The 25,376-nt window shown below is 24.0% G+C and overlaps 2 protein-coding genes across 2 annotated transcripts; both read right to left on the reverse strand.

The window, feature by feature from the left end:
• Positions 1–7,373: 7,373 nt before the first annotated feature.
• Positions 7,374–9,436, reverse strand: LOC113558361 (dynein beta chain, ciliary-like). Its single transcript, XM_026963819.1, has 6 exons — positions 9,341–9,436; positions 9,124–9,247; positions 8,728–8,876; positions 8,628–8,657; positions 7,643–7,888; positions 7,374–7,379 (listed from the first exon to the last, which is right to left on the reverse strand). Exons 1-6 carry the CDS (start codon positions 9,434–9,436, stop codon positions 7,374–7,376), a joined length of 651 nt encoding a protein of 216 aa, XP_026819620.1.
• A 452-nt stretch (positions 9,437–9,888) lies between these two features.
• LOC113558362 (dynein beta chain, ciliary-like) lies at positions 9,889–10,380 on the reverse strand. The gene is made up of 2 exons (XM_026963820.1): positions 10,273–10,380; positions 9,889–10,123 (listed from the first exon to the last, which is right to left on the reverse strand). Exons 1-2 carry the CDS (start codon positions 10,359–10,361, stop codon positions 9,889–9,891), a joined length of 324 nt encoding a protein of 107 aa, XP_026819621.1. The 5' UTR covers positions 10,362–10,380.
• Between the last annotated feature and the right edge of the window lie 14,996 nt (positions 10,381–25,376).

Raw genomic sequence — 25,376 nt, forward strand, 5'->3', positions numbered from 1 at the left:
CAGGAAAAACCCATAATAACTGATTGTAATCCATAAAATTTCTTAAAATTCCTAAAAAATCCATAAATTTCCGTTTTTAATATTTAGAAAATCATTAAAAATTCCAATTATCCTAGGAAAACCAATAATAACTAATTAAAATCCATAAAATTTCTTAAAATTCCTAAAAAATCCATAAATTTCCTATTTAACATTTAGAAAATCATTGAAAATTCCAATTATTCTTAGGAAAAACCCAATAATAACTAATTAAAATCCAAAAATATCTTAAAATTCCTAAAAAAAACCATAAATTTCCATCTTAACATATGGAAAATCATTAAAAATTCCAATTATTCCTAGGAAAAACCCAATAATAACTGATTGTAATAAAAACAATTTCTTAAAATTCCTAAAAAATCCATAAATTTCCGTTTTAATATTCAGAAAATCATTAAAATTGCAAATGTACCCAGGAAAAAAACCCAATGATAACTGATTGGAATACAAAAAATTTCTTAAAATTCCTAAAAAATCCATAATTTTCCGTTCTAATATTTAGAATATCATTAAAATTCCAAATCTACCCAGGAAAAACCCAATAATAACGGATTGGAATACAAAATAATTCTTTAAATTCTTTAAAAATCCATAAATTTCACCTTTAACTATTAATAACTCATTAGAAATCCCAATTTATTATAGGAAAAACCTAATGTTAACTGATTGGAATCCAAAAAATATCTTAAAATTCCTAAAAAAAACCATAAATTTCCCTTTTAACATTTGGGATATCATTAAAAATACCAATTATTCCTGTGACATTTCCAATAATATGTGATTATAATCCTAACAATTTCTTAAAATTCCTGAAAAATCCATAAATTTCCTATTTAACATTTAGAAAATCATTGAAAATTCCAATTATTCTTAGGAAAAACCAATAATAACTAATTAAAATCCATAAAATTTCTTAAAATTCCTAAAATATCCATAAATTTCCCTTTTAACTTTTAGATAATCATTAAAAATTCCAATTATTCCTAGGAAAAACCCAATAATAACTGTTTGTAATAAAAACAATTTCTTAAAATTCTTTAAAAATCGATAAATTTCACCTTTAACTATTAATAACTCATTAGAAATCCCAATGATTATAGGAAAAAACCCAATGTTAACTGATTGTAATAAAAACAATTTCTTAAAATTCCTAAAAAATCCATAAATTTCCGTTTTAATATTTAGAAAATCATTAAAGTTCCAAATATACCCAGGAAAAACCCAATAACTGATTGTAATCCAAACAATTTCTTAAAATTCCTGAAAAATCCATAAATTTCCTATTTAACATTTAGAAAATCATTGAAAATTCCAATATACCCAGGAAAAACCCAATAATAACTAATTGTTATGCAAACAATTTCTTAAAATTCCTAAAAATCCATAAATTTCCCTTTTAACATTTAGGAAATCATTAAAAATCCCAATTATTCCTAGGAAAAACCCAATAATAACTGATTGTAATACTAACAATTTCTTAAAATTCCTAAAAAATCCATAAATTTTCCTTTTAACATTTGGGAAATCATTAAAAATACCAATTATTCCTGTGACATTTCCAATAATATGTGATTAAAATCCAAACAATTTCTTAAAATTCCTAAAAAAACCATAAATTTCCATCTTAACATATGGAAAATCATTAAATATTCCAATTGTTCCTAGGAAAAACCCAATAATAACTGTTTGTAATAAAAACAATTTCTTAAAATTCTTTAAAAATCCATAAATTTCACCTTTAACTATTAATAACTCATTAGAAATCCCAATTATTATAGGAAAAACCCAATGTTAACTGATTGGAATCCAAAAAATATCTTTAAATTCCTAAAAAAACCATAAATTTCCATCTTAACATATAGAAAATCATTAAATATTCCAATTGTTCCTAGGAAAAACCCAATAATAACTGATTGTAATAAAAACAATTTCTTAAAATTCCTAAAAAATCCATAAATTTCCCTTTAAACATTTAGAAAATCATTAAAATCCCAATAATTCCTAGGAAAAACCCAATAATAACTAATTGTTATACAAACAATTTCTTAAAATTCCTAAAAAATCCATAAATTTCCCTTTTAACATTTAGGAAATCATTAAAAATCCCAATTATTGCTGTGACATTTCCAATAATATGTGATTAAAATCCATATAATTTCTTAAAATTCCTATAATATCCATAAATTTCCGTTTTAATATTTAGAAAATCATTAAAAATCCCAATTATTCCTAGGGAAAACCCAATGATAGCTGATTGGAATCCAAACAATTTCTTAAAATTCCTAAAAAATCCATAAATTTCCGTTTTTTATATTTAGAAAATCATTAAAAATTCCAATTATTCCTAGGAATACCCAATAAAAACTAATTAAAATCCATAAAATTTCTTAAAATTCCTAAAAAATCCATAAATTTCCCTTTTGACCTTTAGATAATCATTAAAAATTCCAATTATTCCTAGGAAAAACCCAAAGATAACTGATTGGAATCCAAAAAATATCATAAAATTCCTAAAAAAACCATAAATTTCCATCTTAACATATGGAAAATCATTAAAAATTCCAATTATTCCTAGGAAAAACCCAATAATAACTGATTGTAATAAAAACAATTTTTTAAAATTCCTAAAAAATCCATAAATTTCCCTTTTAACATTTAGAAAATCATTAAAAATTCCAATTATTCCTAGGAATACCGAATAAAAACTAATTAAAATCCATAAAATTTCTTAAAATTCCTTAAAAATCCATAAATTACCCTTTTAACATTTAGTTAATCATTAAAATCCCAATTATTCCTAGGAAAAACCCAATAATAACTGATTCTAATAAAAACAATTTCTTAAAATTCCTAAAAAATCCATAAATTTCCGTTTTAATATTTAGAAAATCATTAAAATTTCAACTATACCCAGGAAAAACCCAATGATAACTGATTGGAATACAAAAATATTCTTTAAATTCTTTAAAAATCCATAAATTTCCTATTTAACATTTAGAAAATCATTGAAAATTCCAATTATTCTTAGGAAAAACCCAATAATAACTAATTAAAATCCATAAAATTTCTTAAAATTCCTAAAAAATCCAAAAATTTCCGTTTTAATATTTAGAATATCATTAAAATTCCAAATATACCCAGGAAAAACCCAATAATAGCTGATTGGAATACCATTTAATTCTTTAAATTCTTAGAAATCCATAAATTTCACCTTTAACTATTAATAAATCATTAAAAATCCCAATTATTCCTAGGGAAAACCTAATGATAGCTGATTGTAATACAAACAATTTCTTAAAATTCCTAAAAATCCATAAATTTTCCTTTTAACATTTGGGATATCATTAAAAATACCAATTATTCCTGTGACATTTCGAATAATATGTGATTATAATCCTAACAATTTCTTAAAATTCCTGAAAAATCCATAAATTTCCTATTTAACATTTAGAAAATCATTGAAAATTCCAATTATTCTTAGGAAAAACCCATTAATAACTAATTAAAATCCATAAAATTTCTTAAAATTCCTAAAATATCCATAAATTTCCCTTTTAACTTTTAGATAATCATTAAAAATTCCAATTATTCCTGGGAAAAACCCAATAATAACTGATTGGAATACAAAATAATTCTTTAAATTCTTTAAAAATCCATAAATTTCACCTTTAACTATTAATAAATCATTAGAAATCCCAATTTATTATAAAAAAAACCCAATGTTAACTGATTGGAATACAAAAAATTTCTTAAAATTCCTAAAAAAAACCATAAATTTCCCTTGTAACATTTAGAAATTCATTAAAAATTCCAATTATTCATAGGAAAACCCATTAATAACTGATTGTAAAAAAACAATTTCTTAAAATTCCTAAAAATCCATATATTTCCGTTTTAATATTTAGAAAATCATTAAAATTCCAAATATACCCAGGAAAAACCCAATAATAACTGATTGTAATCCATAAAATTTCTTAAAATTCCTAAAAAATCCATAAATTTCCGTTTTTAATATTTAGAAAATCATTAAAAATTCCAATTATTCCTAGGAAAAACCCAATAATAACTAATTAAAATCCATAAAATTTCTTAAAATTCCTAAAAAATCCATAAATTTCCTATTTAACATTTAGAAAATCATTGAAAATTCCAATTATTCTTAGGAAAAACCCAATAATAACTAATTAAAATCCAAAAAATATCTTAAAATTCCTAAAAAAAAACCATAAATTTCCATCTTAACATATGGAAAATCATTAAAAATTCCAATTATTCCTAGGAAAAACCCAATAATAACTGATTGTAATAAAAACAATTTCTTAAAATTCCTAAAAAATCCATAAATTTCCGTTTTAATATTCAGAAAATCATTAAAATTGCAAATGTACCCAGGAAAAACCCAATGATAACTGATTGGAATACAAAAAATTTCTTAAAATTCCTAAAAAATCCATAATTTTCCGTTCTAATATTTAGAATATCATTAAAATTCCAAATCTACCCAGGAAAAACCCAATAATAACGGATTGGAATACAAAATAATTCTTTAAATTCTTTAAAAATCCATAAATTTCACCTTTAACTATTAATAACTCATTAGAAATCCCAATTTATTATAGGAAAAACCTAATGTTAACTGATTGGAATCCAAAAAATATCTTAAAATTCCTAAAAAAAAACCATAAATTTCCCTTTTAACATTTGGGATATCATTAAAAATACCAATTATTCCTGTGACATTTCCAATAATATGTGATTATAATCCTAACAATTTCTTAAAATTCCTGAAAAATCCATAAATTTCCTATTTAACATTTAGAAAATCATTGAAAATTCCAATTATTCTTAGGAAAAACCCAATAATAACTAATTAAAATCCATAAAATTTCTTAAAATTCCTAAAATATCCATAAATTTCCCTTTTAACTTTTAGATAATCATTAAAAATTCCAATTATTCCTAGGAAAAACCCAATAATAACTGTTTGTAATAAAAACAATTTCTTAAAATTCTTTAAAAATCGATAAATTTCACCTTTAACTATTAATAACTCATTAGAAATCCCAATGATTATAGGAAAAACCCAATGTTAACTGATTGTAATAAAAACAATTTCTTAAAATTCCTAAAAAATCCATAAATTTCCGTTTTAATATTTAGAAAATCATTAAAGTTCCAAATATACCCAGGAAAAACCCAATAACTGATTGTAATCCAAACAATTTCTTAAAATTCCTGAAAAATCCATAAATTTCCTATTTAACATTTAGAAAATCATTGAAAATTCCAAATATACCCAGGAAAAACCCAATAATAACTAATTGTTATACAAACAATTTCTTAAAATTCCTAAAAAATCCATAAATTTCCCTTTTAACATTTAGGAAATCATTAAAAATCCCAATTATTCCTAGGAAAAACCCAATAATAACTGATTGTAATACTAACAATTTCTTAAAATTCCTAAAAAATCCATAAATTTTCCTTTTAACATTTGGGAAATCATTAAAAATACCAATTATTCCTGTGACATTTCCAATAATATGTGATTAAAATCCAAACAATTTCTTAAAATTCCTAAAAAAACCATAAATTTCCATCTTAACATATGGAAAATCATTAAATATTCCAATTGTTCCTAGGAAAAACCCAATAATAACTGTTTGTAATAAAAACAATTTCTTAAAATTCTTTAAAAATCCATAAATTTCACCTTTAACTATTAATAACTCATTAGAAATCCCAATTATTATAGGAAAAACCCAATGTTAACTGATTGGAATCCAAAAAATATCTTAAAATTCCTAAAAAAACCATAAATTTCCATCTTAACATATAGAAAATCATTAAATATTCCAATTGTTCCTAGGAAAAACCCAATAATAACTGATTGTAATAAAAACAATTTCTTAAAATTCCTAAAAAATCCATAAATTTCCCTTTAAACATTTAGAAAATCATTAAAATCCCAATTATTCCTAGGAAAAACCCAATAATAACTAATTGTTATACAAACAATTTCTTAAAATTCCTAAAAAATCCATAAATTTCCCTTTTAACATTTAGGAAATCATTAAAAATCCCAATTATTGCTGTGACATTTCCAATAATATGTGATTAAAATCCATATAATTTCTTAAAATTCCTATAATATCCATAAATTTCCGTTTTAATATTTAGAAAATCATTAAAAATCCCAATTATTCCTAGGGAAAACCCAATGATAGCTGATTGGAATCCAAACAATTTCTTAAAATTCCTAAAAAATCCATAAATTTCCGTTTTTTATATTTAGAAAATCATTAAAAATTCCAATTATTCCTAGGAATACCCAATAAAAACTAATTAAAATCCATAAAATTTCTTAAAATTCCTAAAAAATCCATAAATTTCCCTTTTGACCTTTAGATAATCATTAAAAATTCCAATTATTCCTAGGAAAAACCCAAAGATAACTGATTGGAATCCAAAAAATATCATAAAATTCCTAAAAAAACCATAAATTTCCATCTTAACATATGGAAAATCATTAAAAATTCCAATTATTCCTAGGAAAAACCCAATAATAACTGATTGTAATAAAAACAATTTTTTAAAATTCCTAAAAAATCCATAAATTTCCCTTTTAACATTTAGAAAATCATTAAAAATTCCAATTATTCCTAGGAATACCGAATAAAAACTAATTAAAATCCATAAAATTTCTTAAAATTCCTTAAAAATCCATAAATTACCCTTTTAACATTTAGTTAATCATTAAAATCCCAATTATTCCTAGGAAAAACCCAATAATAACTGATTCTAATAAAAACAATTTCTTAAAATTCCTAAAAAATCCATAAATTTCCGTTTTAATATTTAGAAAATCATTAAAATTTCAACTATACCCAGGAAAAACCCAATGATAACTGATTGGAATACAAAAATATTCTTTAAATTCTTTAAAAATCCATAAATTTCCTATTTAACATTTAGAAAATCATTGAAAATTCCAATTATTCTTAGGAAAAACCCAATAATAACTAATTAAAATCCATAAAATTTCTTAAAATTCCTAAAAAATCCAAAAATTTCCGTTTTAATATTTAGAATATCATTAAAATTCCAAATATACCCAGGAAAAACCCAATAATAGCTGATTGGAATACCATTTAATTCTTTAAATTCTTAGAAATCCATAAATTTCACCTTTAACTATTAATAAATCATTAAAAATCCCAATTATTCCTAGGGAAAACCTAATGATAGCTGATTGTAATACAAACAATTTCTTAAAATTCCTAAAAATCCATAAATTTTCCTTTTAACATTTGGGATATCATTAAAAATACCAATTATTCCTGTGACATTTCGAATAATATGTGATTATATTAAAGTTGAATAACTCAGAAATTACTCGATTAAATTTCGATGTATACATCAACATTTTCCAAGAAATTAACTAAATAATTTACAGTTAAAAAAGTTAGTTTTCTAAAAAAATGAAAATTGTACAGGACATTATTTTATTATTATTATTTTTTTTTTTTTTTTTTTTGAAACAGAAATAATTAAGAGGTTTTTAAAGTAAATTTTTTAGTAAACATTAAAATAAGTAACTCACTTGGTTTTCTTCAAGTGTTTCAATCAGCTTTTCACTTGCTCTTAACAAACTGCATCCTGTACGGCTATGAGTTTCTTGATAAAATTCCATAGCGGCCCAAGTTGTTTGAAGCTCACGTAACATTTTTTCCATAGACATTTCTTTTACGGCTTTATCAACTATAGTCTTTACATCGTCTTCGCATTCGTGCAAGTTTAATGCTAATAACTCAGCTAAGGTTGTGCCTTGATCCATAACAAACTTAACCTAAAATTTAAATCATTTAATTTAAATAGATTCTTTCTAATTACATTTTACCCATTTGCATTTTCAAGTTGTTAACTACAATTACGTTTTTCTTATTAATTAAAATATATACAATACACGTTCAAAGTATAATAGTGTCAATATACGTAAATTAATTTTAGAGGTATACATTTATATGCTATTTAGACAAATAAACAATATGTTTTTTTAACGCAAGACACTTATTTTTCAGGAATTTTTTGTGTTTTGAAAACTTGTATAAATAGTCAAATACAACATTTTTTCAAAAATTAAATCTTTTACTATATTTTATCTACAAAATTTATTTTAAGCTCGATTGTTTATTTATTTTAATTTCTCATACTGAAATGGTATATTTTCCGTAAATGTTTATAATTATTGTAAAATATACACTTTAAAAATCACAAAAAAAAACATTAATGTCCTACGTTAAATAACTCAAATGTTAATTATACAAAATGTATTTAATAAATGTTTAATTTTACTTATTACAATTATTGTTTTATTATTATTTAGTTATAGGTATGCTACAAATACATATAATTTGAATGTTTTTACATTATAATCTTATATATTTTTTTTTTTATTTAGCCCATGAGTGATTCCAAGGCAATACGCAAATAATAGGACGATTCACAATGCATACAACACACACAAAAGACAAGAACAATTACAACAAGCAACGCACAAACACATCGTGTTTCGATTGTTTACTCACATCATACGCTTCAGGTAAATCAGCTAAAGTCTGTAAACATGATTTAGTATTGATTTGTTCAATTAGGGATTTCAAATAACAAAAATTAACTTCATCTTACTTTCGTAGAGCTCATGAGTTGTTTCCAATGACGTTCGCGAATCGCCGGGTTTTGCAGTTCACCAACAGCCCTCAAAGATGTTACCATATTCTTCACTGTAGCTTCTAAACACGTATAGGTATCCCACGATCGCATCTCTTTGTCCAACGCTATAATATATCACGGTAGATGAATGGGTGGACTTTACGATTTTACAAGCTCAAGTTAATATTTAATAAAATTGTTTATAAAATAAACGATTTCTCTAACAACATCAGTACGACGAATGCAAATATATTTCAATCATATACAATAATAAAGATAATATAGTTTTGTACCTATGTATTTGTTATAATATATTATAATTTATTATGAACAGATAAAGAGATTAATTAATATTTATAACGAAATGCCAACCTCTAATTTCCTTTGCGAATTTTTTACATTCTATATCCATGTTTTCAACATCGACTTTACGCCAAGGAGTAGTTTTCCAATCGTTTATACATGAATGAACTAGATGAACATAATCCCAAAGTTGCTGGAATAATTATTTTTAACCACAATCATTAAAATACTTATTTTATATTCAAATTACAAGACTATATTAGATTATTAGAATCACTTTACGAACTTTCAATAATTTCAATTCTTTTCTGCATTGTTTAAGTAGTTTAAATTCTGGAACGTTCACTTCGAAGAGCGACGCGGATTCTTGTATTTGAGCCATATTCATCTCGAAATCTATTATTTTTGCGTTGGCGTCATTCAATACAAAATATGGATAAGGACAATCGTACCTACATTTTCATTAAATTAAAACTGAATTTCGTCAATCGCGTAATGAACTTAATTATCACAATAGCTTATACATTATCATTTATCAATATGACAATAATAAAATAGGTAGATCATTCTAATGTGTATTTATTAATTTATTTATTTTTACCTAAAAATGTTAGATTTTTTGAAAACTTCTCTAAAAAAATTAATTCTACTATCAAAATGCGATATTCTGTTTCGAATATTATTGACTTCAATTGCTTGCAAAGGAGCTACTTGTTGTTTGATATTAATAGCTAATTTACAAGTGTTGTTCCAAAGTTCAGGAAGCTCCTAAAATAAATTATTATCCTTATAGTAATTTTTTTTTTTATTTAAGTATAAATTGTAAAGTATTTATTAATTTGAAACCTGTAATAGAACGTTAACTTCTTCCGATAGTTCCATGTCATAATATTTCAACAATTGTATTGTATCTGTGAGGGGTTGGAACATTTCGTCTGTTGTAGATTGTCTTTCTTTTACATTGTACAAATAGCCCATAACACTAACGAGAACCTCATAATCTCCCTCTATTACAGGTTGCATTAAACCTCCATCCGCGTCTTGTATGAACTTGGCCAAATCAAATAGACTAAAAAAATATGTAAAAGGTTTAGATAATAAAAATCAAATTTAACTTTTAAATCAAAATAATAAATAACAACTAAAAGTACAATGAAGAATATATGAATTATTCAAAATACTACGCTAAATTGTCGATGTATATATAACACGTTTTACCTATTTGTAACCGTATCCATTAAATGTTGTTTAAACATATGACTCCATTTGCATACAGTGTTTAATAACGCTTGTTTAAAAGGTCTCATATCTACTTGAAACCATGAATCGAATACTTGAACAGATTTTAAACTGTTCAATTTCACAATAGAGATTTTCAAAATTGTCAATCTAACAACAAATGTGAATTATGTAATACGTAGGAATATTTGTATACGATTTAAAATTAATAGGTATGAAAAAAAATTTTTAATTAGTTTAAAAATAATATATTATACTTGTTCCTTAAATTGATCCATTGTAGGATTCACAATAGGTGGGGAATAAGTATCATCAAGTGACATATTTTCATATTCTTCAATTGAAAGTGGATGTCCATATCGTAAAAAATGTTGCATATAAAGTTCTCGATCATCCAACCATAAGTATGAATAGTTTTCAAAATTTACACAATAATCGTTTGCCTAAAACCAAATGTATTAATAGTTTTAAGAATATACTTATAGCAATAAATGTAAATTAGTAAATTACCTCTCCTATCACTCGAGTTACTGTATTCATAATATCTTCTTTCATATCACGAATGTCAGTATTGCAATTCATTTCTTCCTAAAGTGTTCAAATAAAACATTTTCTTAATTTTTTTTTAAAATATCAATATTTATATAATAATATAATCAAATTAAAACTCAAAATTTTATATGTCTAGCTTACAAAGTAATCACGAGCATTATTTTTGTCACAAATCCGTGGCATCAGTTTAGAAAGTTCAATTATTTCTTCGATTATCTTCTGAATGATGGAACAAAAATTACCTTCGGTATTCGAATCTAACGAGGGCGTAAAAACCAAATCCGGTTCATGTAACTCGAGACAAGCCTCAAATAATGGTGCATTCGATACCCCCGGGATCATATTCTCTGCTATATAACATAAGCTGAAAATATCAGATGATCGAAAATACAATATTTTTATTTTTTACGTCAATGAACAATTACCTTATTAATAATAAATAGTTATACATATATATTATATATTATTAAATATATAATACCTGCATCCTATAGCGTTCAACAAAGCGTCCGCAACAATGGAATCTACGAAAGCCATATAATTTAGCCATTGCTTGACATTCGTTTGGTCTTGCATACCAAATAATACGCAATTTTCTTTAAGGAGTTTATGGATTTCCGTAGCAGCTTTTTCAATTTCTTTTCGTCTATGTAGTATAAATTTATATGATTAGTATCTACTGTATAGTGACGAGTTGCCAACTATAATATATAATTGCTATTTACAAATAGTTATTATAATAAAGACCATATCGTTACATGACGAATTTGTATATAAAATACTAAAAATTAACCATTGTATAGCAATACAATAATAATATTACCTTTTGGAAAATCGTTCAACGCGATCGTCCATTGCCAATAGAGTGTCTTTTTTGTTATCTTTTCGACATAATACCGGCAGTCTGGCCCACGAAGATATTGCCGATCGCATCCGTTTAATATTTTCTTGTGTCTTTTGTACCCTACGGTATAATTTGTATACAAGATCTTGAACACTTCCGATGTATTCGTTAAGACCTAACATTTTTAATTTAATTAAAAATTGCTTAAATAATGTAATACTTAAGAAATATTTTTTCTACGTATTAATAATTATTTATAAATGTATTTAGATTGGCGTTATATACCTTCAGAGTTCCAATTTAATGAATATTCCCCTTTTTTAACTAATTCATCGATTTGTTGTATTTCTTCTTGAACCAACTGAAACTCAATTTCTCGGCTATTGTTTCTCAATTTATTGTAACTAATATTAATGTATAATTCGTTTTACTATTAGCTGGTATATATAATAACAATATTAAAACCTTAACTACATAATAACTAGCATACCATTCTTTTGTGTTATTAAGATTAATGCAATATATTCTATACGTATCTTCACGTTCGTGAAATTGTAATGCTTCAATAGGTATATCATTCAATTCATACGAACGGAAATAATGAACTTCTCTCAATATCGCAACTAACTAAAAATATTTTTATTATTATCGAGTAGATAGGTGTTCGTTAAATATCGAATAATAAAAAATATATTTTATTCACCTCTGGATGAAAGTTGAGTTGTAACTCATTACACTTGGATCTACGATCAAATAATGGTAACTTTAATAACTCTTCACATCTTTTTGGTACAGTAGCTTTCCAATTATCTATTAATTCTGTTTCAAGTTTATTTAATGAAATAATCATTTCATCTACCTCTTTTATAATTGATTGGGCCTTTTTAGACTGTACAATTCTAAAAATTTATACAATTAATTTGAATAAAATACAAGTAAAATAGTATATTACGGATGATCAAGATTTTTAAAACATTGTATTGGATGGTCAACTCTAGCTTTAAGTGTTTTTGACCATTTCAAGGAACCCGCTATTGGTGGCATAAGCTTATCGACGTTTGCTGAACCCTGAGTTTTTATAGCAATTAATTGGCTCTCAAATAAATTCTATAAACAAATCATAAATATATAGTAATTATAGTTTAATCGAATTTTTTTAGCACGTCTATAGTTATACTAACTTTACAAATTGTCACTTCGTTAGACAACATGTTCAGAATTTTACCATAACTACTTGTAAACATATCTTTCATGCCAGACCGATCCATTACGACACCCACAATTTCAATTAACTATAAAATAATAATCTATGTTCATAAATTCATAACCAATATTATGTTATTAAAAATAATTATTTTATCTTATAATTTACAAATATTTATATAATATGTTTAAAAATAATAATAATTATACTATAGTAAATTTTTCGTACAAGTACCTTAATATTATGTCTATATTATAAGCTATAGCTCCGTTTCACCAGTACTATTACTTTCAAATTTTAATACCAAATCTTGACAGTATTATATAATTTTTTAAATATAATTTTGTCAATTCAGTAGGTACACTTATATATATATATATAGATAATAGGTGCCTACTTACACAAAATTTAAACTTTATAAAACTTAAATCTTGAATTTTAAGTCATAAAACAAAATTAGTTCAAATTTTAGTTGAACTAAAATACTTGACCTATATCTATATTATTATATTAACATATTATTTATTTTAAAGTGTTGAATATTCAAAATTCAAATAAATAAATATAATTTAATCTTATATAATTTACTGTAAACAGATTTATTACTAATGTTTTTGAATAAGTTTAGAATTCGTGATTTAAAGTGTAAGTAGTGTGTATGAGGAGGGAGTGGGATTTCACGTTCGTTATAATTTAGCATAATAATAACCTAAATAGCTGTGTAATTTGACATTTACATAGTACTATATTACTATTATATATTTTTCGTGCATTACATTTTGTATCAAAAACACTAACCTTGAATACACTGTCTAAATTATGACTATCTTCAAACGCTTGACTAAGCGTAAATGCTAAGCGATGGTCTAAGTCCTTGATACTCTCTTTAAACTGTTCATAATCTACTTCGAAGCGCTCGTCTTCTGGTTCAAGAACATCGTATGCTTTGCTGGAAAACAATGAGAACTGCTCATTGAAATCTGAATATATTTCAGTTATACGAGCACTGAGCAATCGACCTTTAAGTCCGCTAAATTCGATCCTTTCCAGTTTTGTAAATTCAACAACCGTATCGAAAAACCACTACCGAATAAAATAAACGTTTGTAAACAACCATGATAACGTGAAATTTACCTACTCGCATATGTAAAATAAGTTGGTTAATGTTTAGGTAATATATAAATAATAAACATACTTCAATTATCTGTAATCTACGAATAAATAAGTCTGTACGGCTGAAAATTATGTTTGGATGGAAAGTCCACAAAAGTGCAGTTTCTTCATTTTCAAAATACGACGGTAATTTTTTACGATAATCGTTGAATATATTCCTTAAACATAATTTTACATAAATTAAACATAAACATATGATTATTGGTTATTATACACAAATAATAACGATAGTAAATCGTTTTGACGCCGTACAGATTTTGTAAATATTTCGTTGTTTTTTTTTTTTTAAATCATAAAATAAAATACATATGACAATTAATTAATTATTTTTTTAATAACTTCTTTTAGAAAATATGTTCTACGCGTGTTTGAAATTTTTGAAAAGTAAATATTTTTTTGTTATTATATCATTTGATTCAAGCTATTGTACAATATAGGTATGCAATCAATTCTATCCCATGATTGTTCATTTAAATAGAAATTTTATAGTTTATAATATTGTCATAAATGGGATTCGAAACTTGTTGCACTTAAAATTATCGAAATTTGCACTTAAAATCATCAAAATATGATTAAAAATATACAGCTAATTTTTTATTTTGTTTTTGAAAACGCACAAAGTATATAATAATTATAAAAATTTAAATTTAAAAATTAGGTAGGTACCTACATTACTTATTATCGATTAACGAATGAACACGTACTGCTTTTAATTTCGACGTAAAATTTAGAATCTAGATGCCATTAGGTTTTACCATAACTATACATATGTCGATATTGTCGATAAAAAGGTATTGATTCTTAAACAAAAAAGAAACTATCGTAAATAGATTTATGAGTCATACTATGTGATACGACAGACTACGACCTTAATTTATTTTAAAAAATATTTCTAGTGGTTTTTAAGTATGATTTTTCCCGACAATTGTACGCAAATACAAATTTAAAAAATGCAAAATGTGCACAAATATGCTAAAGTTGCTCAAATATTATACAATTTTCTTAAACTATGACAAAATATGCAAATTTAAACTTATTGTACTTAGTTTCACCATTTCATAAAACAAATGTATAACTCACCCAGAATAATCTGCGACCAATACAAAAAAAACATACGAATGTAAGAAGTTCCGAACCTTAGTCATAAACTATGTGTATCTCTATTAAACTCAAAATATAAAGCTAAAACACTAGATTATAAATTAAATTTTTCGGTTTTATTTTTAAAGCTACAATCCTGAACTATTAATAATTTTTGATTTATTATAAAATTTAAAATTAAAACAGTGTTACCTAAACTTTTCAAAAATAAATATGCAATGACGGACTCTTAATTTTGTTTCATGGATATCACTTTGAAATATTGATGTTGGATCCAAGTATCGAACTGCCTGTGGGTAAAGAACATTAGTAATGGAAAATTATTATGTTCCGATTTAAACTTTTATGCTAACCTGTGTAATCAATAAATTACATATTTGCTTTAAAAGAACAATAATCTTGCCGGAACTACAGTAAAATCGAGATTTGGACCACACTAAGCAAACGACATGCATCAGCGGACTTAAACATACGGCTATATCACCGAAATCAGTTTCTTCTAATAATTTAAAATGTTTTTGCAACGGCTTCAAATAGCGAACGATATCATTAGCCTCTTCCAGTGCTGGATAATCAGGGGAAAAACAATCACACAGAGTGTTATGGACAAATTAAAAATGCATTAAAGAATACCAGAAATAACATTTGCGTAGATATTCTTCAAACATGGATAATAGGCACTGTTGGTTAGCTGAACAATAGTAGTCATTTTCATTATCCGTTGATCTCTCAACTGTTCAAAATATATTCTAAATTTTGTACCCGATTATTCCAAAACGCCACTTCTGTAACAAAATTCAAAAAATGTTAATACATTAAGCATAATTTAACCCTTTATTATATATTATTTATAGAACTAAATTTTATTGTAGACTTTATTGATTGTAATATTACCAGCCCAAGGCGTTAAGTGTTGATTACTCTTAAATGCCGATACAGAATCTGCACTTAATACTTCAGTTATTTGAGTCGCCCATTTTATAATAACACCTTCAACAGCTGATTTAAAGTGTAGATCGACTATTTTTCCATCACTATAAAATATAAAAACTTATTGACCAAAGCCAAATCATTTTTCCTATTTTTTTGATCAGTTAATAATTTACATAGTGATTATAGTCCTATTACGTGCGTTTTACTATAATAGTAATTATTAAAAAATGTTTGTTGTTATTAATGTTTTTGTTTTTATATTTTAGATAATGTTAGATAGCGCGATACAAATAACACGAAATGGTTAGTGTTATTTTTATTTGTATGGACAAAAATTATACAATTTACAAAACAATTTCGAGGTTAAAAATAAGATCTATAAACGTTTTAAAAATGCTATATAGTCAAACTAAACATTATTGATTATTATTATTATTATTATTAATTATACATATTTTCTTTGTTTCACACAGTAAAACCAACTTTTGAAATTTTTTTACTTGCAAGTTAACGTGATTATAAACTTTAAAATATAATAATTTATATTTTATTTTTCATTGCAATGAAATATTTCAAGAAAATTAATTTCATGAAATTTTAAAGCCCTATACACAATACATTTATTATATTTTTATTATATGTTATAACTTATAATATACTCGTTAGGTATAATTTATTTCATTTAAACAACTAATCTAAGATTTTCAAATTATATTTTATTAGTTATATATAATATAATATCAATATAGTATACTGTATCACCCTTACCTTTCTTTAACTATTTTTTCAATAGTATCCAAACGTTCCACGCCAACTGGCATTGGTAAAATAGTTTGTCCATTTATTTGTCCTTTAACTTGGTATACAGTACTTTTCAGACTATGAACATGTTCTTTAACATCTAATGAAACGACAGTTGCCCAATTTTTATGATTTTCTGGATTTGCAAGCAAAGGAACAAAAATCTGTAAATTACATTAGTTTCTATTACAAAATTTATGTATTATACTATTATAGTAATAAAATAATATGTTAAAATAGAGAATTTTCATAATAAAAAATGTATTTAAAATATTTAAAATTCTACTTAAGTCAAAACGATACCAAAATAAATAATCATATTTGAATCATAACATTTTATTTTATTTAAATTTTTATTAATGCTTAACAATTTTAATTTTTGTCTTGGGTAATAAGTTTAAGAAAAATATAGACATGGTTCAAGTCCAAGTTCATACTATTTTTAAAAGTACAAAATATGATGCATATTTATTTAAAAACTTTAACATACTCTCTACTCTCAAGACAAAAATTGAATATCATATTCTACAAAAACTTTGTAATTATTTCAATTTAAGACTTCTCCCAAACATTTTTAAAAATTATAAAATTTAATAAAAAACCAAAATTATTTTCGTAGAAAAACTAAAGGCCGATAATTGAATATTTTAACCCGATTATGAAAAATTTAACTCTTCTACCTATTGTGAATAAAACCATGCTGAATAGTATATTGAATAAGTAAATTAGTTTATTACTTCTTTTAGCTCATATATTTTTATTTTATCGTATTAGAGTTTCAATAAAATATGATATATGTTAGGACTTAGGAATAGAGCTGTCAAACTATTGTTTTATAATTTTACCAAATGTACATACTACATTTTTAGTTTTATTTTCTAAAAATGATTCGTTGAGATTACTACTTATCACCTTTTCTCACTCCCATAATTTAATTAGTATTATAGAAATAAAAAAACACGAGGAACAGTTAAAGTTGCCATTTAAATAATTACTTCAATCATAAACCATGAGGCCATGAATATAACTTAATATATATCACTTAATCACTCTTTGTCTCTATATCATACAACATAGTTAGAACTCGGAAACCCAAACAAGCTACATGTACATAATTAAATTAAAAAGAAATGTTATATTATGGTTAAAATTGAGCCTAAAAATATAATTTATAATTACCTACTATTCTGTCTTTAATTTTTTAATTCAATCTCCGCGACAGATGCTATATATATATATATATATATATACTATAGGTATACTATTTACACCCCAAGACTCAAAATTATACATTACACAAAATGTATTAATTTAAGTGTTCAGTTAAATACAGTTGTATACTGCAATCTATATATAATATTAAATATTAACTATAGATACAGTCTAATATTTTCAATTTATCGAAAAAAACTACATAGTGTAATTAATTTACTGTGAACCTGCATATTACATTATAATATTGATCAGCAAATTAAACCAAAAATAATCGATCAATATTAACAATATTCAAATGATACGCTATACACTCATTTATGATAAATGGCTATATAGGTACATACTACAGCAATAATATTGCAACAATAACTAGCCGTGGTATATGGCCAAAACCTACGCGCGCACACAAGGCCATAACCGTAGTTTATAAGCAACGTAGTATAGGTATTATAAATTATAATATATTATATTATTTTGTTCGAAGTACGTCACACTCAGAGCTCTCCAATATTGTATTTTTTTTTTACTTTCGCGACGTTGTATAAATACTTCGTGGCCGTGTAATGAGTACAAAATATAAGAACCACGTATGACACGAACCGAGTAAACAGAACAATAATAACATCATGAACGATCAACAAAGCTGAGATAGGAGATGATAAATTAAAGACCGTCTTGTAAACAGTGTAATATTACGAGTGGCGTGTTTACGTGACTTATTTATTATTAAATACAGACCTAAAATAATTTACTGATTGAGTCGAATAACATCACATTATGTATAACATATTTGAAAACAATACATTGGATAATATGAATACATCTCAATTATTCGATACGTTTAAATAACGTCAATATAATATTATTTTAATTACTATTAGTTATTGTATTGACCTGGTTTATAATTTAATATTATGATTTATTATTATTTTACGTTTACCGGAATGCATTAGTAATTATGAAATATAATTGGTAATACATTTTGAAATGTCGCTTCTAGCTCAATTTAGTTGAAAACTTGGCAATGCAAAATGCATCCGCAATTGTATCACTTTTTTGGTAAATGAATAAATCTTTTGCTAGAGATGTATTGTAATCGTTAGTAATGAATTACGAAAAAGTTGAGGCTTCCGCAATTATTATGTTTTATTTTAAACAATTAATTGTATAACACATACAGAATGAGAAATAATATTTGACAACGTTGCCTTTTTTTATCTTCAGTATACTTATAGTATTATGAAAAATTTATTTATAATCATATTTTAAGGTATCTATTATAACTATATTTATTGAACAAAAATTTTAAATTCTGTAAATATTTTTAAATTTAACATTCATATTTTTTTTTTTCATACTGTTTAACATTTATTCTAAAAATTTTAATTTATTTTAATTATTACATATGTACATTTATCATTGTATATGTGTTAAACGCGAAAAAACAAGGATAAAAGCAACTTTATACTTACATCATCTACAATAGTCGCCAATTGTTCTATAGGCTTGCTTGCCATATCACCAATTATAAGAACTGAACTTGGATTGTCCTTAGGTACAACAACCTTGGCAATTTTTACAAAATAAATTGCTTTAGTTTTAATGGAACGGGAAAACTGTCCATTGCAAATAATTGTGCTGCCATATTCTAAAAATATTTATTTCGTTTTTAATATGATAACTATTAAATAGTAAGCACAATATAACATTTAAAAAATTACATTTAAATTATTAAAAGGCACATATTTTCTTACAAAATAGTAATTTATTCACAATACTAATTATTCATTATGGATCTATTTATTTATATTTTATATTCAATACTCTATAGATAATCATGGAAGTAAAACATTTTAGCAATTATTTAATTAAATATTTGTAGAAAAGATGTTACCACGATTATTAAAAAATGTAGACTTTTTTGAATAATGAACCAAATAAAAAAATGTATAGTTTTCACATAACAATTTGTAGTTTAAAATTAGAAAATTTGCATATTAATACAAGGTAAACCATCATTTGCAGTTTTTAAAATGTTTCGAAAATTATTATTCAATATTTTTATATTTGCATTCGATGTTTGAACTTTTAAGTATCAAAATACAGAATATTTATTCTAAATCGTATAATTTGAATGAACTAAACTACTAAACAATATGTCTATTATTGTTTCATAACTATGTGTATTTTTTTCCGGTTCATTTTAACTATACACTGTCTTAATACAACATAAGATTAAATTTTAATAAAACTATAAATTAATTAATACAAATAAATTGTGGATACACTTTTTTACGTAGATTATGATTACCTAAACAAAATGTTGTTGCTAAATGGTATTTTATAATATTTGTGTTTTTTTTTTATCCGTTATTATTATTTTATAATAGATAAGACGTTCCAGTTTTAATTAATTCTTTTATCATATATTGAGAATTAGGTTTCGAGTTAGCACCCAATAGATATAATTTGTTCTAATATGTTATAACTAACTGAATAACCCGGCTTCGTTCTTATGTTAAATAATCGATTTGTATATTGTATATAAATTGATTTTTTTATTAAAATTAAACTATTTAAGCCTAAATTAGTCACCAAATTGGAAAATAAAAAGGCTTGTTCTTCTTTTATATAGAAGGGTGTAACAGATAGACTTGATAAAAAAATATATATATGCTACTTAAACGTATGACAAAAATTGTTAATATTATATGATGAGTAAATAATTTAAGAAATATGCTCATGTCAGCAAATTCTCAAAAATCATATTTTAAAAAGAATTATTACGTTCCAATCTAATTTAATTAAAAAATATTAAAATTTAAAATTTAAAAAAATTTAAAAAAAATAAACTACGTAACTTATAAATCTTTTTACCATCAAAATTGTTCTTATAATCAGATTCACAAATTGGCTATTTTAAATTTATCCAAAAAAATTTAAATCAAATTTAAATTTTTTTATTTCAGTACTAAAAATAAACATAAAAAAAATTAAATTATACATGTAGCGTTATATAGGGTCTCTAAATGATAAAAAAAAAATGAAAATATTAATTAGAACAAAAGTTATTTCAAAGTCAGTTCTATCTGTTATACCTTGTAGGTATATAAGGATATAATATGACCTATTTAAAATTTCACTATTGTTTGCTATTATTTTATATTATAGCTATTACTTATTTAGCGTAAAGAAAATTACCATAAATTATCGGAACAATAATGAAATCTTTTGTTTATATGTATTAAAGATTAAAATTAAATTAATTTATACGTCTACGTTTTCACCAGTTATTCATTTAAGTACTTTAAGACGTGAAAATATTTTCAAACAAATTTAAAATGTTTACTTTCGAGTATATAGGTATATATAATATTTAACACTGTTACTTTTTCATCATTTTATCACGTGGTTTATATACAAATGTAAAATAGCCCCATGTACCATACCATAAGTTTAATCTATAAGTACTCATTATTAGTCTTATAGATTAGATAGATTATTAATCTATTAGTACCCGCTATTATAATACCAAGGTTTAAACGTTTGAACTATCTTTGTCCGATTAAATTTATCATAATTCATAATTTTAAGTACACCGCCCGACTATAATAACAACGTAACGAAATATAATATGCCTTTTATATCTGATAGCTGTATTCTGTTCAGATTTTTAAATTTCATATGATAAAATTCTTATTTAAATTTTTTTAAATTTCAACATAAATACAATATTTTATTTAAAATTTCAACTAAAAAAAATAATAGTCTTGAATATATTTTTTTGGCTATTTAAAATTGAAAACATCTCAAACTTAACTCTAGTTAAGTCTCACAATACTTATAAAAAAAACTAATAATAATAAATAATATTTACCTATATACAAGTATGTTTTCAATGTGAAAATGTATTATCTAGAATAATTATTATATAACTAAAAAAACTAGGTCTTTTATTTAAATTCAAACAGTACTTGTACGTGATGAAAAATTTAAATTTATCAATATATGATTTAATTACAGTACCTGAAATATAATCAAAACAATACAATCTGGATTATCCAAGAATTGTAGACCTTTGAACCTTGTTCTTCTGTCACCATTAATCTGAACCATTTTTCAGACTTAACTTTCAGAGCTTTTATTATATAATTTCCAAAAACTCGGGTCGTGGATCTTGTGGATTGTCATTTCCTTCAGACATTTTGTCTAAAATTAATTTTCAACGTTTATTGACAAAATCTTCTTTAATAATGTTATAAAAATTATATTATTTTGGGTTACTTTAAAATTTGATTTTTAGATTGCAATATTTTACTATGATTGGATAAATATATTATTTGATACAAAAAATATATTAAATCTCAACCATTCTAACATGATGTACCTCGATAATATTTATTAGATAAAACTCAATAATAACAGATATATAGCATCGATATTTACTACCTTAAATAATATTATAATTACCTGATTGTGAGTGGACTATCTGATAATAATATTATATTAATGCGATGTATGTGCGTACATAATATTTAATGATGCATAGAAACGAAAAGACTTGCTTATTATCGTACATAGTAGCTAGTGAACCGTTTTGGTGGATGAACAAAATGTCACAGTAAACCTAAGCACGAGACATTATATGCAGTAATTTATTGGAGTATCGTGTCTTAAATGTCGTATGCGTGACAAATGTTTCCCAACATTTTCTTTAAGTTCAAATCACGAATATCTAAGTTTAAATGTATTGGTTAAGTAAAATGCTGTTTATCTATAATATATATATAACAAATAATAATATAAGTACTATTTTTATAAAGAAATTATATTATTTTTAAAGTTGATGTTAATCTTCTATTAGAATTAAAATGTAAAGTATCATCTTTGAAAAAATAATTTTTGTTTTATTAATTTACAAGCAACGATATTTTAATTTTTTAAGTATGGTTCTTATAATTCTGTATGATAAATCTCTAGATATCATATAGGTAGTAACAAATGAAAACCAATTGGTTCTGAAAAAAATTGTAAACCCCTGATTTGTATAAATGAATCTGGAAAAAAACATGACTGGTTTAGTCACGCGATTGTAATATAATTCCTTGCTATTAAAGTTTTTTACGTTCAAAAAAATATATAATATGAAAAATATAAAATAAACGGATTGTTTATTTTATTGTCATAGTAAACTCGTTACAAATAATGTACTTTACTCTACCCATCTACTGTGAAACATTTTAAACATGCTATAGGCTATAGCCTACTTTTTTACCATTTAAATTTACTTACCAACATTTCTAATATTTTTATATTAGTCCAAGCGTTTTTTTTTTTTTTTTTTTGAATTTCATTGCAGTTGAAATGGTATTATAAAATATACAGGTACATACTTGAAATGCATAATTAATTAAAAATTAATGATATCACGAATTCCATAGTTTCAAGTGTAAAGTTTTTAAATTTGCTTTTGGATTATTTATAGCTTTTACATCAAAGAACGAAGATATTTGCTCTCAATTTGAACTTATTCAATTGTGTACGTTTATATGCTGCAATGTCTAGATATCAATACCGTAACCATATAAAGTAATAAAAAATATTATTTTTCAATAAAAATTTATATTATTTCTATGTAAACGGGATAAATCCCAGATCGTGTCTATCTTTTTTAGTTGTAGGTGAATTTTATGTAATATGTACCTACAACCTACTTATGTAAGGACGTCTAATAAAAAGTTTTTAAAATTATAATGATGGTTATAGTAATTATTTGTATTTTATATTCATACAGTCATTATTTAAATCATAGTGGACTGTTTCAAGTTTCTACAATTGAAGTGAATACAAATAAAATTATAACAAATTAACTAAATTTGTTTTAAAGAAATCGTAATTTTACGTTTGAAATTTGAATATCTAATGTAATCATAATTTTAACTTCAATCGCTTATTAAATTTAATGTGGTTTTATTTTTAATGAAAAACTTAGATGGATGTCATATTTAATTTTCAAGACTTAATGATAATTCAGATAAGTTTATAATAATAGTGTAATTTAAAGTTAGATAATTAAATATATACAATTTACTTCTGTGTAGTACAAAACAGCGGGTTCCATTCCAGTTCACTCATCTAAACTTTAAATAGATATTTATAATATATAAAAGTTATACTAATAACTACTTAAACAAAATTTTATTTTATAATTTATTAAAATGTTTAGAAAAATATTTTGCTTTGGGAGCTTAAAAATATAAGATGCCTCAAAATATTACAACAACAAGAATAAATTAATTTTTTTCTTCGAAAATATTATTTTGTACTCAACTAATTTTGTATAGAAAACTATTTGTTGAAACTATTATAATATTTTATGGGTTTTAAACGTGTAATTTCTTAAAGTCGAATATAAATTATTTTTGCTGGCTGGTTAATAAGAATTATATTATTAAAATGGTTTACATTTTCTAAAAAATATAAAGATAGACAACTGGTTTCCAAAGCGGTAACATAATATAGGTAATTAAGATAGTACCTATACAGGCTATACCTAGTATCCTCACCACTGTCTACTAATAAAATACAAAATATAACAATAGTTATTACAGTAATAAAAAAAAAAGAAATAGTATTAGATAATTAAATTCAAATTTATTACACATACCGTCAATAAAAATGATTCAGAGTGCAAAACATTTGTCAGTCTATATATGTATAAAATAATTCATGATTTGACAACAAAATTTAATTTAAGTGCCTATAAAAAAAAATTGTGACTATATATTTTCGATAACTGTTAATTTTTATTAGAAATGTATTAAATAAAAACTAAAAAAATTTGAAAATATCAGTTGAAAAATAACAATAAACAAAATGCTGTTAAAAACTAAACTTTGACCAAACATTTTCTCGTTTATCTTTATTTTTTTCTGATTATTTTAAACAGCAATGAATAATTTATTCGTTTGACACCACAAAGTAAAACATAGGTAAGAACCTACAATTTTTTACCAAAAACTTCATCAAAGTTAAAAACTGGAGCATTTTTTCTGTTATTTAAATTTTCATTAACACAAAAATCCAGTAAAATAAGTACCTAACGAATAACTTACTACTATACAGTTGTGTCAAATGTACCAACCTCCAATAGGTATGCGCAAGATTTTGCGTTAGGTGCCGCATACATTTTTAATGTTTAACCGGCCTTATATAACCAAAAGTAGCCAACTTATTTCCCTTATATAGGAAAATATACAG

This window comes from Rhopalosiphum maidis, chromosome 3, assembly GCF_003676215.2.
Source record: "Rhopalosiphum maidis isolate BTI-1 chromosome 3, ASM367621v3, whole genome shotgun sequence".
Taxonomy (NCBI): Eukaryota; Metazoa; Arthropoda; class Insecta; order Hemiptera; family Aphididae; genus Rhopalosiphum; species Rhopalosiphum maidis.

Bases quoted from the DNA above. Each gene is read 5' to 3' on its own strand.
- LOC113558361 (XM_026963819.1), bottom strand. From the start codon at position 9,436: ATGGCTCAAATACAAGAATCCGCGTCGCTCTTCGAAGTGAACGTTCCA. The intron at 8,658-8,727 runs GTAAGATGAAGT...TCATGTTTACAG, and splicing joins AACTCATGAGCTCTACGAAA to ACTTTAGCTGATTTACCTGA. The intron at 7,889-8,627 runs GTGAGTAAACAA...TTTAAATTTTAG, and splicing joins ATTTACCTGAAGCGTATGAT to GTTAAGTTTGTTATGGATCA.
- LOC113558362 (XM_026963820.1), bottom strand. From the start codon at position 10,361: ATGAGACCTTTTAAACAAGCGTTATTAAACACTGTATGCAAATGGAGT. The intron at 10,124-10,272 runs GTAAAACGTGTT...ATATTTTTTTAG, and splicing joins ATGGATACGGTTACAAATAG to TCTATTTGATTTGGCCAAGT.